This window comes from Monodelphis domestica, chromosome 1 (assembly GCF_027887165.1).
Source record: "Monodelphis domestica isolate mMonDom1 chromosome 1, mMonDom1.pri, whole genome shotgun sequence".
Classification (NCBI taxonomy): Eukaryota; Metazoa; Chordata; class Mammalia; order Didelphimorphia; family Didelphidae; genus Monodelphis; species Monodelphis domestica.
In genome coordinates this window covers 450,343,773-450,355,647 of record NC_077227.1, presented here as the reverse complement: position 1 = coordinate 450,355,647, position 11,875 = coordinate 450,343,773, and the positions used below count along the sequence as shown (strand labels likewise).

The 11,875-nt window shown below is 32.8% G+C and overlaps 1 protein-coding gene across 27 annotated transcripts in view; it reads right to left on the bottom strand.

Annotated features, from left to right (window-relative positions):
• CHD9 (chromodomain helicase DNA binding protein 9) overlaps nt 1–11,875 on the bottom strand; it is a 301,099-nt gene that overhangs the window by 21,876 nt on the left and 267,348 nt on the right. For all 27 annotated transcript variants that reach the window (XM_056812307.1, XM_056812296.1, XM_056812293.1 and 24 more), the window contains 3 exons: nt 10,405–10,462; nt 8,586–8,628; nt 5,387–5,606 (listed from right to left, as the gene is read on the bottom strand). In XM_056812307.1, the coding sequence (XP_056668285.1) occupies nt 5,387–5,606; nt 8,586–8,628; nt 10,405–10,462 (321 nt within the window). The remainder of the gene's footprint in view (nt 1–5,386; nt 5,607–8,585; nt 8,629–10,404; nt 10,463–11,875) is intronic.

Sequence of the window (11,875 nt, the reverse complement as noted above, 5' to 3'; positions counted from 1 at the left end):
CAGGCCTGATTCTCTAACCAATGAGCCACCTAACTACCCTAACATTATTTAGAACAGAAAAATACTTGATGAATCATGACTATTGTGATGGGCAAAACAAAAGTTGAAGATTGTTATTAAGTTTAGAGATTTGGTGATTGAGAGAATGATGATGTCACTGAAAGAAAAAAAGGAAGTTGGGGTGAGGAGTCTAGATGGGGATTAGAACAAAGAGAATAAGGACTAAGAAAAGATTATTGTTGCCTTTTAAGAATAAAGTTTCAGTAGAATGATAAGGATAGAAGCAAAATGAAAGAATGTAAGAGGTGAATAAATGATAAAGAAATTAAAATGAGTGAGTCTATACACCATACTTTGGGTAATTGGTAATGGAGGGAAGTAAAGATATGTGTGAAGAGTAACATATATCTGATAGTAAATACTATCATTCTTCAGATATGTAGTAGTACTTTTGTTAAGGGTCACATCTCAGTTTTCATAAAAAAATTTTCTTTATAAGTTAAATTCAAATTAATTGGGATTACTTTAGCATTTCTGTGTTCTTTTGCATGACAAAAGAAATTTGACATGGGAGGTATTGAGTGTCTAAGTTTTAAGTTTAGATAGTGACACAGTGTTTGTTAGATGCACTAAACTTGATTCATTTGCCCAGAATTTCTTTTTCTTTAAGGCCTTTAAATGAATATTTTTGCTCAGTCAAGATCATATATGGGCAGAGAAAACTGTCAGAGTAGAAACACAGAAGAAAAACATATCACTGATCACATGGTTTGATGGGGATATGATTGGGGATTTGACTCTAAATGATCACTCTAGTGCAAATATTAATAATATGAAAATAGGTCTTGATCAATGACACATGTAAAACCCAGTAAAATTGCTCATTGGCTACAAGAGGGGGTGAGAGGAGGGGAGGAAAAACCTGATTCATGGAATCATAGGAAAATATTCTTAATTAATTAATTAAATAAACTTAAAAGAAAAGATCATATTTTGGGGGGATGAGTCAAGATGGAGACTTAGAAGCAGAAAAACTTGATTCTTCCATGAAAAACCTTCTACATCAATCAAAATCAAAGAGCTTCAATGGGGACAGGAAACCAAATCCAACAAGACAGAGCTTCTTGGACCCTTGCTCAATTTAACTTAAAAGGACAGAGAATGTTGAATTCTTGGGTTTAAGGAAAAGAAAGAATGAAGGTTCAAGGGCCCTTCCCCCACCTACTGTGTTGAGAGACTCAGGTGGTGGGATCTCAGGGAGAGGACTCCAACTGGGACAGAGTACCTTGCTATCACAACTATGTGAAGCTCAGAGCTCTGACCACAGCTGGAAAGCCTCTTCCTCTGGAAGTTTTGGTTTCAGGGCACATCCAGCTCTGCAAATCAGCCCAACTGGCTTAATCCAGTTTATAAATAGTACAGAGAAAAAGCTTCTAGAGGGCAGAAAAACTCAGAGTAGAGCTTACAAACAACCAGAACAGCAAGTCTACAAAACAGCCAGAAAGCCAAACTCAACAATAAGACAGAGATACAGGTCTCTCCTACTCAACCTGAAAGGTACATAAATAAAGTCAAATTCTTAGGTATAAGGGAAAGATACAACACCCCTCCCCCACCTACTGTTCTGAGACCCCTGGAAGAAATCCAGCTGACTGGGATCCCAGGGTGAAGACTGCCACCATGATGAGTATCTTAGTATCACCTCGGGAAGGTCAGGACTCTGACTGGGTGGCTGGCAGGGAGTCTGTTGGCAGAAAGGAGTAGAGAGGAGGACAGAGGCTAACTACCCTCAGCCTCCACACCTTCACTTTCACCTTCATCCTCTGCTGGCAGCTAGGGAAGATCTGATTTCAGGGCACATTAATACAACTTGTCAGCTCTATCAGCCAAATCCAGCTAATCAGCAGAGCAGAGAAGAAGCCCCCCCAGGGTAGAAAAGTCAAAATTCACAGATTTAGCAAATAAACAAAGGAGTAAGAATACAGACAATAAGGAGGAGGATAAGGAAAAATATGAGTAAAGGATAGAAAAAGAAAAAAGAAATTACAATTGCAGCTTCCTTTCAGGTAATGAACAAAGAACAAATGGTACAGAGGTCGACCAAGGAACACCAAGCAACACCAAGAAACTCCAGCAAATTAGACTCAGGCTTTGAAAGAACTCAAAATATAATTCAGAAAACAATTAGGAGAAGTTGAAGAAAATTGGGAAAAGAACTTAAAAAGCAAAATAGGTCATCTGGAAACAGAGGAATATGAATAAAAAAAAGTGTCTAAAAAGCCAGAATTGATCAGCTCAAAAATAAGGGCTTATTGAAAGGTAGATTTAAAATTAATTGTAAACTAAACAATCTAATTCTTGAAAACTGGTACACCAAAGAAGAAATCAAAGAAACAATTACTGATTTCATTGAAGAGAATGAAAATGAGGAAATAACATATCAAAATCTATGGGATGTAGCCAAAGCAGTAGTCAGGGGAAAATTTATACCCCTGAGTGCATATATCAACAAATCAAAGAGAAAAGAGGTCAATGAATTGGGCATGCAACTTAAAAAACTAGATAGAGAACAAATTAAAAATCCCCAGATAAAAACTAAATTGGAAATCCTAAAAATCAAAGGAGAAATTAATGAAATTGAAAGTAAAAGAACTATTGAACTAATAAATAAAACTAGGAGCTGGTACTTTGAAAAAAACAAATAAAGTACTGGTTAATTTAATAGAAAAAAGAAAGAAGAAAATGAAATTAATAGTATCAAAGATGGAAAGGACTAATGAAGAGGAAATTAAGGTAATTATTAAGAGCTATTTTGCCCAACTACATGGTAATAAATACAACAATCTAGGTGTAATGGGTGAATATTTACAAAAATATAAACTGCCTAGATTAATAAAAGTGGAAATAGAATACTTAAACAATCCCATATCAGAAAAAGAAATTGAACTAGTCATCAAGGAACTCCCTAAGAAAAAATCCCCAGAACCAGATGGATTCACAAGTAAATTCTATCAAACATTCAAAGAATAACTAATCCCAATATTATGCAACCTATTTGAAATAATAAACAAAGAAGGAGTTCTACCAAATACCTTTTATGAAACAAATATGGTACTGATTCCAAAGCCAGGCAGACCAAAAACAGAGAAATAAAACTACAGATATCCATTATCACCTCTATTATTTAACATTGTACTAGAAATGCTAGTGATAGCAATTAGAGATAAAAAAGAAATTGAAGGAATTAAAATAGGCAATAAGGAGACCAAGTTATCACTCTGCAAATAATATGGTGATCTACTTAAAGAATCTGAGAAAATCAACAAAAAAGCTAATGGAAATAATCAACAACTTTAGCAAAGTTGCAGGATACAAAATAAATCCATATAAATTATCAGCATTTGTATATATTTCCAACACAACTCAGCAGCAAGAGTTAGAAAGAAAAATTCCATTTAAAATCACCCTAGACAACATAAAATATTTAGGAATCTATTTGCCAAGATAAACACAGGAATTATATGAACACAACTACAAATACTTACCACACAATTAAAACTAGATCTAAACAATTGGAAAAACATTAATTGCTCATGGGTAGCATGAGCTAATATAATAAAAATTACAATCCTACCCAAATTAATTTACTTATTTAGTACCATACCTATCAAACTACCAATAAACTTTTTTATAGAATTAGAAAAAACCATAACAAAGTTCATTTGGAAGAACAAAAGATCAAGAGTATCAAGGGAACTAATGGAAAAAAAATGTGAAGAATGGAGGCCTAGCAGTACCAGATTTTAAAACTGTACTATAAAGTGGTGAATATCAAAACAATATGGTATTGGCTAAGAAACAGAAGAGTGGATCAAAGGAATAGACTTGGGGTAAATGACCTCAGCATGATAGTGTACAATAAACCCAAAGATCCCAGCTTTTGGGACAAAAATCCACTATTTGATAAAAAACTGCTGGAAAATTAGAAAACAGTATCGGAGAGATTAGGTTTAGATCAACATCTTACACTCTATATCAAAATAAATTCAGAATGGGTAAATGACTTAAATATAAAGAAGGAAATTATAAGTAAATTAGGTAAACATAGACTAGTATACCTGTCAGATCTAGGGGAAAGGAAAAAATTTAAAAGGATGCAAGAGATAAGAAAATATTACAAAATGTAAAATTAATAATTTTGATTTCACTAAATTAAAAAGTTTTTGTATAAACAAAACCAATACAACCAAAATTAGAAGGGAAGCAACAAACTGGGAAAAATATTTATAACAAAAACCTCTGACAAAGGTCTAATTTCTCATATTTATAAGGAGCTAAGTCAACTGTACAAAAAACTAAGCCATTCCCCAATTGATAAATGGTCAAGGGACATGAACAGGCAGTTTTCAGAAAATTAAATCAAAACTATAAACACATGAAAAAGTGTTCTGAATCCCTCTTGATTAGAGAAATGCATATAAAAACAACTCTGAGGTACCACCTCACACCTAGCAAATTGGTCAATATGATATGACAGTAAAAGAAAATAATATATGTTGGAGGGGTTGTGGAAAAATTGGGACACTAATGCACTGCTGGTGGAGTTGTGAATTAATCCAGCCATTCTGGAAGGCAATTTGGAACTATGCCCAAAGAGCACTAAAAGACTGTTTGCCCTTTGATCCAGCCATAGCACTGCTAGGTTTGAACCCCAAAGAGATAATAGGTAAAAATATGTATACAGAAATATTTATAGCCTCACTCTTTGTAGTGGCAAAAAATTGGAAAATGAAGGAGTCTCCACTGATTGAGGAATGGCTGAATAAATTGTGGTATCTGATGGTGATGGAATACAATTGTATTTAAAGGAGTGATGAACTGGAGGAAATCCATGTGAACTGGAAAGACCTCCAGGAATTGATGCAGAGCAAAAGAAGCAGAACCAGGACAACATTGTACACAGAGACCGATACATTATGGCACAATTAAATGCAATGATTCAGGACAATCCAGAGGAACATGAGAAAGAACGCTATCCACATCCAGAGAAAGAGCTTTGGGAGTAGAAATGCAGAAGAAAAACATATGATTGATCACATGGTTCGATGGGGATATGATTGGGGTACTGGCATTAAAAGATCATTCTATTACAAATATGAATAACATGTAAATAGGTTTTGAACAATGATACATGTATAACCCAGTGGAATTGCTTGTCAGTTATGGGAGGAGGGAGGGACGAAGGGTGAGAAAAGTCATGAATCATGCAACCATGGAAAAATATTCTAAATAAATAAATTAAAAAAAAAAGATCATATTTTGGCACCCTTTAAGATGAATCTTCACAGTGTCACAAAATAAGAACAGTTAGGTGCCAATATCATACCTCTGCTGTCTCTCAATTTTGGCAGCTATTTTAGGGTTAAGAGCAGCTTCTTCATAAGGAGTCTGCATCACATTGGCCTGTACTGAGAATGCTGGCTGGATTTGTTGGGCTTGTCTATTTTTACTGGTCCGCTGATATGCAGTTATGAGGCGGCGCAAGCGTGTGGTTAAAGCAGACTGAGTAGGCCAATAAATCTTGTCTCCTTCCATCATTTGGCCATCTGAATGTAAAAGAAAAAAATAGACATTAAATGATGGAAATAAATGATGAAATAGTAGAATACAAAGGCAGTGACATTTTGCTAAAATTGGAACCAATGTTTCAAACAAAAAGCAGTGGCATTTTGTACTAATCAAGTTCAAATCACTAATTTTTATATTATGACAACTTGTATTTGGTTAATATAGATCCAAATTATAATGAAATTTGATAATTTCAGCATTTTGTAATTTAGTGCTTGAATATATTCAAAAGTATAATTATGCAACTATGTAGGTTTGGACTAAGTGTACAAAAATATAAATATGCAGAGATGTGTAAGCATATTTCTCTATTTATAGAGAATTATAATTTCACTAATGTAGGGAAATTCCTAGCGTGGAAACTCTTTCTACTAATACAGATCAACAATCCACCTGTAACTTCTAGTCTCTTAGCTGTCTTGTTAGGAAGAAGTTAGGTGATTTGCCCATGGTCACAAAGTTAAGTGTCAGGGTCAGGACATAAACTCATGTTTTAGCAACTTTGAACACAGCTATCCCTTTATTCACCAAGCCATACTTCCTCTAAATTGCAATATTATATATTCTAATAGTTGCTGACCAACATTGAAAAAGATAGATAACATAGCAATTTAATGTCTTCAAAGCATTTAACTTGCTATTTTATTTGATTCTTACTTACACTGTTAAGCAGGTGTTAGTAGTATCTTTTTATGCATTGAGGAAAGTGAGGTTAAGAGAAGTTGTTACTTGTTCAGAGTCACAAAGCTAGAAAGTGTTTGAGGAAGGTAGTATTCAAATTGAGATCTTCCTGACTTAAGTCCAGTACTTTATTGATACCTGAATGCTTTTATATCTTCAGCTCTTAGGAATATAATATCTTTCCTTATTATTTTTCTATTTTTTACTTAGTGTAAACAAACCAAAAACCAAATCAAACCCCATTAGAAACAAGATCATATGAAAAATAAAGTTTCTGTTACAGTTTTAGCTCAATAAATTAGAACAGGAACTACTTGAGATACCACTTCTGCTAATTAATTTTGATGTTTTCTTATACTCAGAAGCCTTTAGCTTAAAAAAAAAAGATTTGTTGGGGAGCAACAATGTGATAATTGGTAAAACTTTGATGTTATAGAAACCTATGACAACAAAATTATGAACCAATCATGTTATATGCATGAGAGACAATTAACATATATCCTGTGTGCTTCATTTTTTATATATGCAATATTAAGATAGTTAGAAGTGGGGTTTTGCTAGAGCCTTCTTTAGGAGACATGGTCAAAAGGTCAACCAGAATAGGTGGGCACTGATAGCTTTCAATCTTTATCATGGAAGATAATACCTACATCAATTAAATGTCAAATATACCAAAGTATGTCAGTATCAACTTAAGGTCTCTAAAATATAAAAATATAATAAGCAACTTATTTTCCAAAAGAAAATCTGATCATTGATCATCTATTAGGTGAGTGGATTCAGGAAATGTTTACATAAAGTAGTTCTTTTCTGGCCAGTTGTCTACAAATTTCATTTTTTATTCCTAATTCTTTGCAGCAGAAAGCTGGGCCATAGCTATGAATGTACTGTAGAAAATGGGTGATGGAGAATGGGGTTTAATGTGAAGAACAAAAAAAAAATTAATTTGGTGTTGAACAACCAAAGTATGTTTTAAATTATAAAACCTTAAAATATAAGTTTGATAATATAAACTGAAAAAAATAAACTCAGTTCTATGAAATCTTAGATATAGTGATCAACAGAAAGTCTAAAAATACCATTGATCTACCAATGTAGGTATGGAAACTAAAAAGTCACAGAACCAAAGAATCATATAGGATTTCAGAATCGAAGAGACCTCAGAAGCCATCTAATTTAACCCATAACTGAACAAGAGAACCAACTGAGATAACATTTGTAAAGTGCTTAGCTCAGTGTCTCACACATAATAGACACTATATAAAATGCTCATTCTCTTTCCCTTTCCTTTCCTTATGGTACAAAATACTATTAGTTCTATCCTAAGAGGACAAGCAGAACAAATTTAAATTTTTCCCCCTCTATGACAATCTTTTTTTTTTTTAACTCTTACCTTCCATCTTGGAGTCAATACTGTGTATTGGCTCCAAGGCAGAAGAGTGGTAAGGACTAGGCAATGGTGGTCAAGTGACTTGCCCAGAGTCACAAAAGTGGGAAGTGTCTGAGGCCAGATTTGAACCTAGGACCTCCCGTCTCTAGGGCTGACTCTCAATCCACTGAGCTACCCAGCTGCCCCCTATGACAATTTCTTAAATGTTTAGAAAACAACTTATCTTGTACCATCCCTATTTCTACTTTAAATGGCTCCTTTTTTTTTGTTAAATTAAAGTTCTCAGCCATTTCCCTTCTTCCCTGCTCTCCCCACACTAAAGAAGACAAAATGTGACAAAACATATGTCATATGTCATGTATGTTTCTATTTATCAGTTTTCTCTGGATATTCAATTATTCTTCAAACAGTATTTCTGTTGCTATATATAATGTTGTCATTGGTTCACTCATGACGTCACTCAATAATTTCATCTATGTCTTGCCATGTTTCTTAAAAATTAACCTTCCAAAATGGCTTTCTCTCCCCATGGTAAAGATATTTTATCCAATCATAATATGATATGATTTTGAGACCATTTGCCACCCTTATAAAACTCTAATTTACTATGTTCTTCCTAAAATATGGTAGCTAAAATAAATGTGTTCTGACCAGGACAGGTGCCAAGATTATATCATTAATGAGTATAACAGATCTAAATGCTTTCTCTCAAGATGATTTTTGTTCTTTAAAATATTGTTAAAGGTACATAGAATTTAGGGCTGAGAGGGACCTTAGAAATCAACTAGTTCAATAATTATAAAATTATTATAATTTATCAATCAAATAGCAACATGATACAAGAAATTCATAAAAATCATATGAGGGAAATAAATAAATAAATTACCTCCATCTGCTATTACAAGATCACCTGGTGATGAAACATCATCCTTTAATAAAAAAATTTGAATCAAGGTTATTAGATGATCAAAAATTATGGCAAGTCAGACAACTATAGTACACATCAAGAAAGGATAATAATTTTAACAGTGGAGGTTCTTTGTCTTGTTAACTTAGAAAATGCAAAGTTTTACTTGCAATATCCTTTTTGCCAAATTAACATTCCTTCTTTTTGTTTTCCTCCTAACTGGTCTGAGACATCCACTACTTGAATTTTTTCCCCCACATTAGGCACTATTGTTTATTCCTTTCTTGTCTCCTCTGCTGGCTCTTTATTTTCCTTTAAAACCCCCCCTATTTTCCAACTTAGAATCAATACTGTGTATTGGTTCCAAGGCAGAAAAGTAAGAGCTAGACAATGGGGGTTAAGTGACTTTTCCAGGGTCCCATTTGCCTAGTGTCACACAGCCAGGAAGTGTCTAAGGCCAGATTTGAGCCTGGCTCTCAATCCACTGAGTCACCCAGCTGCCCCCTCTTTTTCTTCTTTAACCTACTAACTGAAAACTTTCCCAAAGAAATGACCTTATCCCTTTCCCCCATTCTATTATCTCTAAACTCACTGGATGTGTTCATGTACTTCCTACTTTCATCACTTAAATACAGATTATTCCTAAATCCTTTTCCTTATGGTTTAAAGTTATACCTATGTTTTAAGCATATATTTCAATCTTTTACAACACATTTCCACTTGAACATGCCACCATTAATTTAAATTCAGTTGTCCAGAACTAAACTCATTAGGTACCCAACAAAAAACACATTTAGTTGGAACTTTCAAAAACAAAAATGAAAACTACAATAAATTTGGAGGACCCTCAAATATATATTTTTACTAAAAGCAAAATAAATGAATAAGATCAACTTTAAAACATTTTTAATCAGTCTACTAGAAAATGGACATTTGAAAGTTATATGAAAACTAAATCTAGTTATTCCTGAAAATGGTATGGAAGTAATCCATTTTCAGAATGTATATTAGTGGATCAAATTGCCTGCCACCACTAGGAGGGGAAAAGAAGGAGAGAGATAAGTTATATAACTTAGGAAAACTTCTATGGAAGTTTGTTATTACATGTAATTGGTTAAAAACTATATATATACATATACATAAATAAAATAAAACTAAAAATTGAAAAAATGTATACCAGTGGAGTTTAAGTTGTCAGGTTGTATTACAACTGAAAAGTCTTCAGTATGGATCCAGTGATAGACTACATATCTATCACTTAAGTATTAGTTTAATGAAATTAGGAAAGTCTCATTAATAGGATGGCTACAGTTACAGCTATCTACTATAGATTTTTTTTTTTACCTAAAGCAACTCTCAAACGTAATCTGCTAAGGCTTAAAGTGGGGTTGTAATTTGTGTTTGTAGCCTTAGTACACACACTAATAAGATTTCAGATCCTTCAAGTACTGAAGTCTGAAAAGGCATCATAGTTATAACTTTGTTTATGTTATATGCTTGTATTTTTGATACTAGTCACACATAATGGCCATATATTATACATAAAAGTGAATACAATGAAAAATAAATGTGAAGCTGTTTTTATGCTATTTACATAATTTGTAATTAGAAATGACCAATGTATCCCAATTTCAGTGTAAGGAAGTATTTGCCACATAACCTTGCCTAGCTATATACTTTGAAATAAAAGTGTTACAATAATTGGAAACACACAGAAGTACATCTGAAAATGAACCATACACTGAATGAAAAATAAGATAATTATAATTGAGGATTTTAGGTATGATACAAAACATACCTCTAAGTCATCTTTAAACATAGCTGGAGCTGGTTTATATTCTGGGTCTTCCACATCCCTGTTAACATATCAAGATGCATTGCAATTACTTCCATTGCACAAGGTTCATTTTGATAAGACAAATGGTAAAAGTCTAAATGAAAGAGTTATTTTGATTCATTTTCTGTAATAGAGATAGATCCCATAACTAGAAAAGGCAAAAGATAGGCAATTTGAAATCATCCTCCAACTAAAGGATACTAAGAATGCTATAGGAGTGAGGAAGACACTCAGAAGGAACAGAGGTTGGCCCCAAAGCTCCACCCCATTCCTTAGACCAGTGATTTCCAAACATTATGCAGCAATCCCTCTCCTACCCTTTGAACAAAAAGTGGTCATGCCTTCCTGTTTTTCATTAAGTTATCTATCATAAATTACTTTCTTACTAGTATTCTAATAAAATAACAAAGATCCTAAGAATACAACAAAATAATATATTTATATTCACTAAAATTCCTTAAGGTTCATATTTATAATAAAAACAAGCATTATAATAATGCAAAGAGTAAGCTTGTTTTTTATCAAAAAAATCTCAAAACAGATGATACTGATATTTGTAATTATTTTTAAACCACTAATAAAATTTATATTACTTTGATAATATAGAGAATTCTTTATTCAGCTATAGTTAAAATTACTTTCTTACTAGTATTAAGAAGATTGTTTAGGTTCACAAGCTGGATTCAAATTCAAATTAAAAAATAAACTTATAATTCTAATAAATTCCATATATATTTGTAAAATCTCAGTATTTAAAATGAGATTTGATTCTGTAGACTGATGAACTGGTAAGTAGATTTTTACTTTCTTGCATTTAACTTGCAAAGCAGATTCTTTTGCTCTGGGAAACATAAAAAATGTAATATCTTTATGCTTTAACTTTTTCGTAAATGTAGTTTCCTTATTTTTCTTGATCAGAATATGAAATTAAAGATCTTAACATTGACATAGAACACTCCATTTTTCAAAAATAGCCACTCAAGTTTCAGGGTCAGAGTTTTGTTATTTGAATTAATTTGCTTAATCTTTATTGGTATGACTAAGAAAAATGGCAATTTCAAACTACACCCAAATATTTTGGCACAAGAAACTGATATGTTTCCCATAATACAAGTACCTTTGTCCCTATATTGTAACAAAATTTTGCCAAAAAAAAAAAGTTGGCTTTTTAATGTTTTCATAGGAAGGTGATTAGTAACAACTTGAAAAAATAATAGTTAGTTGTAATTTCATATTCCTCATATTAAGAATAGTTCAGAAACATGAATTGTGTCCAGACTGTATACAGAAGTCACATTTAAAATTAGTACTTCAAGTTCCGTGTTTCCTCCTGAATCCCACTGAGTTCCATCAGTAAAGAGGTTGAAGTACATTTTTCTACATAAATCCAGCAAGGAGATTAAAAAAATATTTTTTGTGGTATTGTGATGAA